General features: G+C 50.2%; 1 protein-coding gene across 1 annotated transcript; it reads right to left on the bottom strand.

Annotated features, from left to right (window-relative positions):
• Positions 1 to 485: 485 nt before the first annotated feature.
• On the bottom strand, positions 486 to 1,364 carry LOC104868546 (N-alpha-acetyltransferase 60-like). Its single transcript, XM_033763937.1, is given in 3 exon segments — positions 486 to 645; positions 965 to 1,119; positions 1,121 to 1,364. Coding segments are annotated over 3 exon segments (405 nt in total). The 5' UTR covers positions 1,211 to 1,364.
• Positions 1,365 to 1,584: the final 220 nt, after the last annotated feature.

The raw sequence follows: 1,584 nt of genomic DNA, 5'->3' as shown, positions 1-1,584 counted from the left end.
GTCTAATTGCCTGGGCCAGAGGCTATGCTCTTGTGCAGAGCTATGCCCCTTCTGCCCACCCTTTTCCAGCCTCTCACTCTTCAGGCTGGTCCTCAACAAAAGGCCTGGCATTCCCTTGACTGTAGTTCTATTGTTCTGAGGTTCCTATGTCTTAAGGTTCAAGGGTTTCCATACACTGTTACTCCTTTACAGCAGAAAGTCCAGTCTGGTGTTGCAGGAAGGAGATGACAGGAGGGCAGTACAGTGGGAGAGGCCTGGCAGAAGTGCTCTAGGTGGAGACAGAAGTTTCCAGAAACAAGGAGGAGAGCCAGGGAGCCTGTTGGAAACGGGATGCATGCTCTGCCCATGTAGCACCCGACCTGCAGCTGGGGCAGGCCAGCAGGCTGGCAAGTGGCCACCAACTCCTTGTGGAGCGCTGCAGAGGCAGATGGACAGGAAGGTGGGCTCTGCAGGATAGTAAGGTGTAGGACCTGGTGGAGGCTGCCTCACTGGCATGGTACAACTGTACTTATGCCGCTCTTGGTGGAGATACCTGACCATGGCAGGAAGCTGCAGAGTAGGCTATGGGTTTGTCGGTAGATCCTGAGTGGGATGGAGCAGGGGCTCAGGTTGGCTAATGCTGAGCCCAAGTGCTGGATGTAGTCTAATATGGTCCAGGGAGGGTGCACCACTGATTATAGGACATAAGTGAGGCCATCTTTGAGGACCCCTTGGATGGAGTAGTAGTAAGGCAGATAGTGACACTGTCTGAAGTCTGTTTTTATAGAAGTTTATCACTGTGTTGTTGGTGGTGGTGAGGATGTGCAGGTGGATGGCTTTGCAGTGATCCTGGGCGGTGGTTGATATATGATCCTTTAAACTTTCAAGTAAAAGGGAACCTATGCTGTGCTTTCTGAATTCCTTCACTACTCCAAGACTTAGAATGTGCACAACCAGTGTGCACAGAGAAGTTGCAGGTTAGACTGTCTCCATCCCTTTATGTATTTTAGTCCTGTCCTTAATTTCAGATATTATCATTTCCACTATGGCGCCTGTATAGGTGGCAGCAGAGGAGAAGAACTTATTGTTGGACGTGATATCATGAGTCTGGTATCACAAGTCTGGATACTCAATGGGGAAACCAGTCTCTAGGAACATTCTTCACGGTGTCTGTGTCATCATGGCAGAGGCTGACCTTGCTGTGCACACTGGACAGCACCACCTCTGTCATTCACACCTCTGGCTGGCTCTGGACATCTCGAGGCTGAGTACATCCTGGGGGCACAGGGAGCTGAAACACGAGACTGCTGTCTGCCGGAAACACGTTATGTAACAGTCTGTAGCCACAGCCAGGACTGGGGCCGCAGTCCCTTGGCACTTCTGCCTCCCACACGCGGCCGGCCGCTGGAAGAGATTTTTTTCTGTTACCTGTCTCCAGATCATCATCAGCTGAGATCAGTGTCTGGCAAATCATTGATATTTTGTACATATTACTGACTACTGCAAGAGAGTGCTTATTGTGTCTCTGTGAGTTAGGAGAGGATATCTGTATGGCATCTGCCACATCATCATCTAATTAAGAATGTATCCTGGAGTTATCTGTTG

This window comes from Fukomys damarensis, unplaced genomic scaffold (genome assembly GCF_012274545.1).
Source record: "Fukomys damarensis isolate Sample0158 unplaced genomic scaffold, DMR_v1.0_HiC HiC_scaffold_16, whole genome shotgun sequence".
Classification (NCBI taxonomy): domain Eukaryota; kingdom Metazoa; phylum Chordata; class Mammalia; order Rodentia; family Bathyergidae; genus Fukomys; species Fukomys damarensis.
This window is presented reverse-complemented; position numbering and strand designations above follow the sequence as displayed.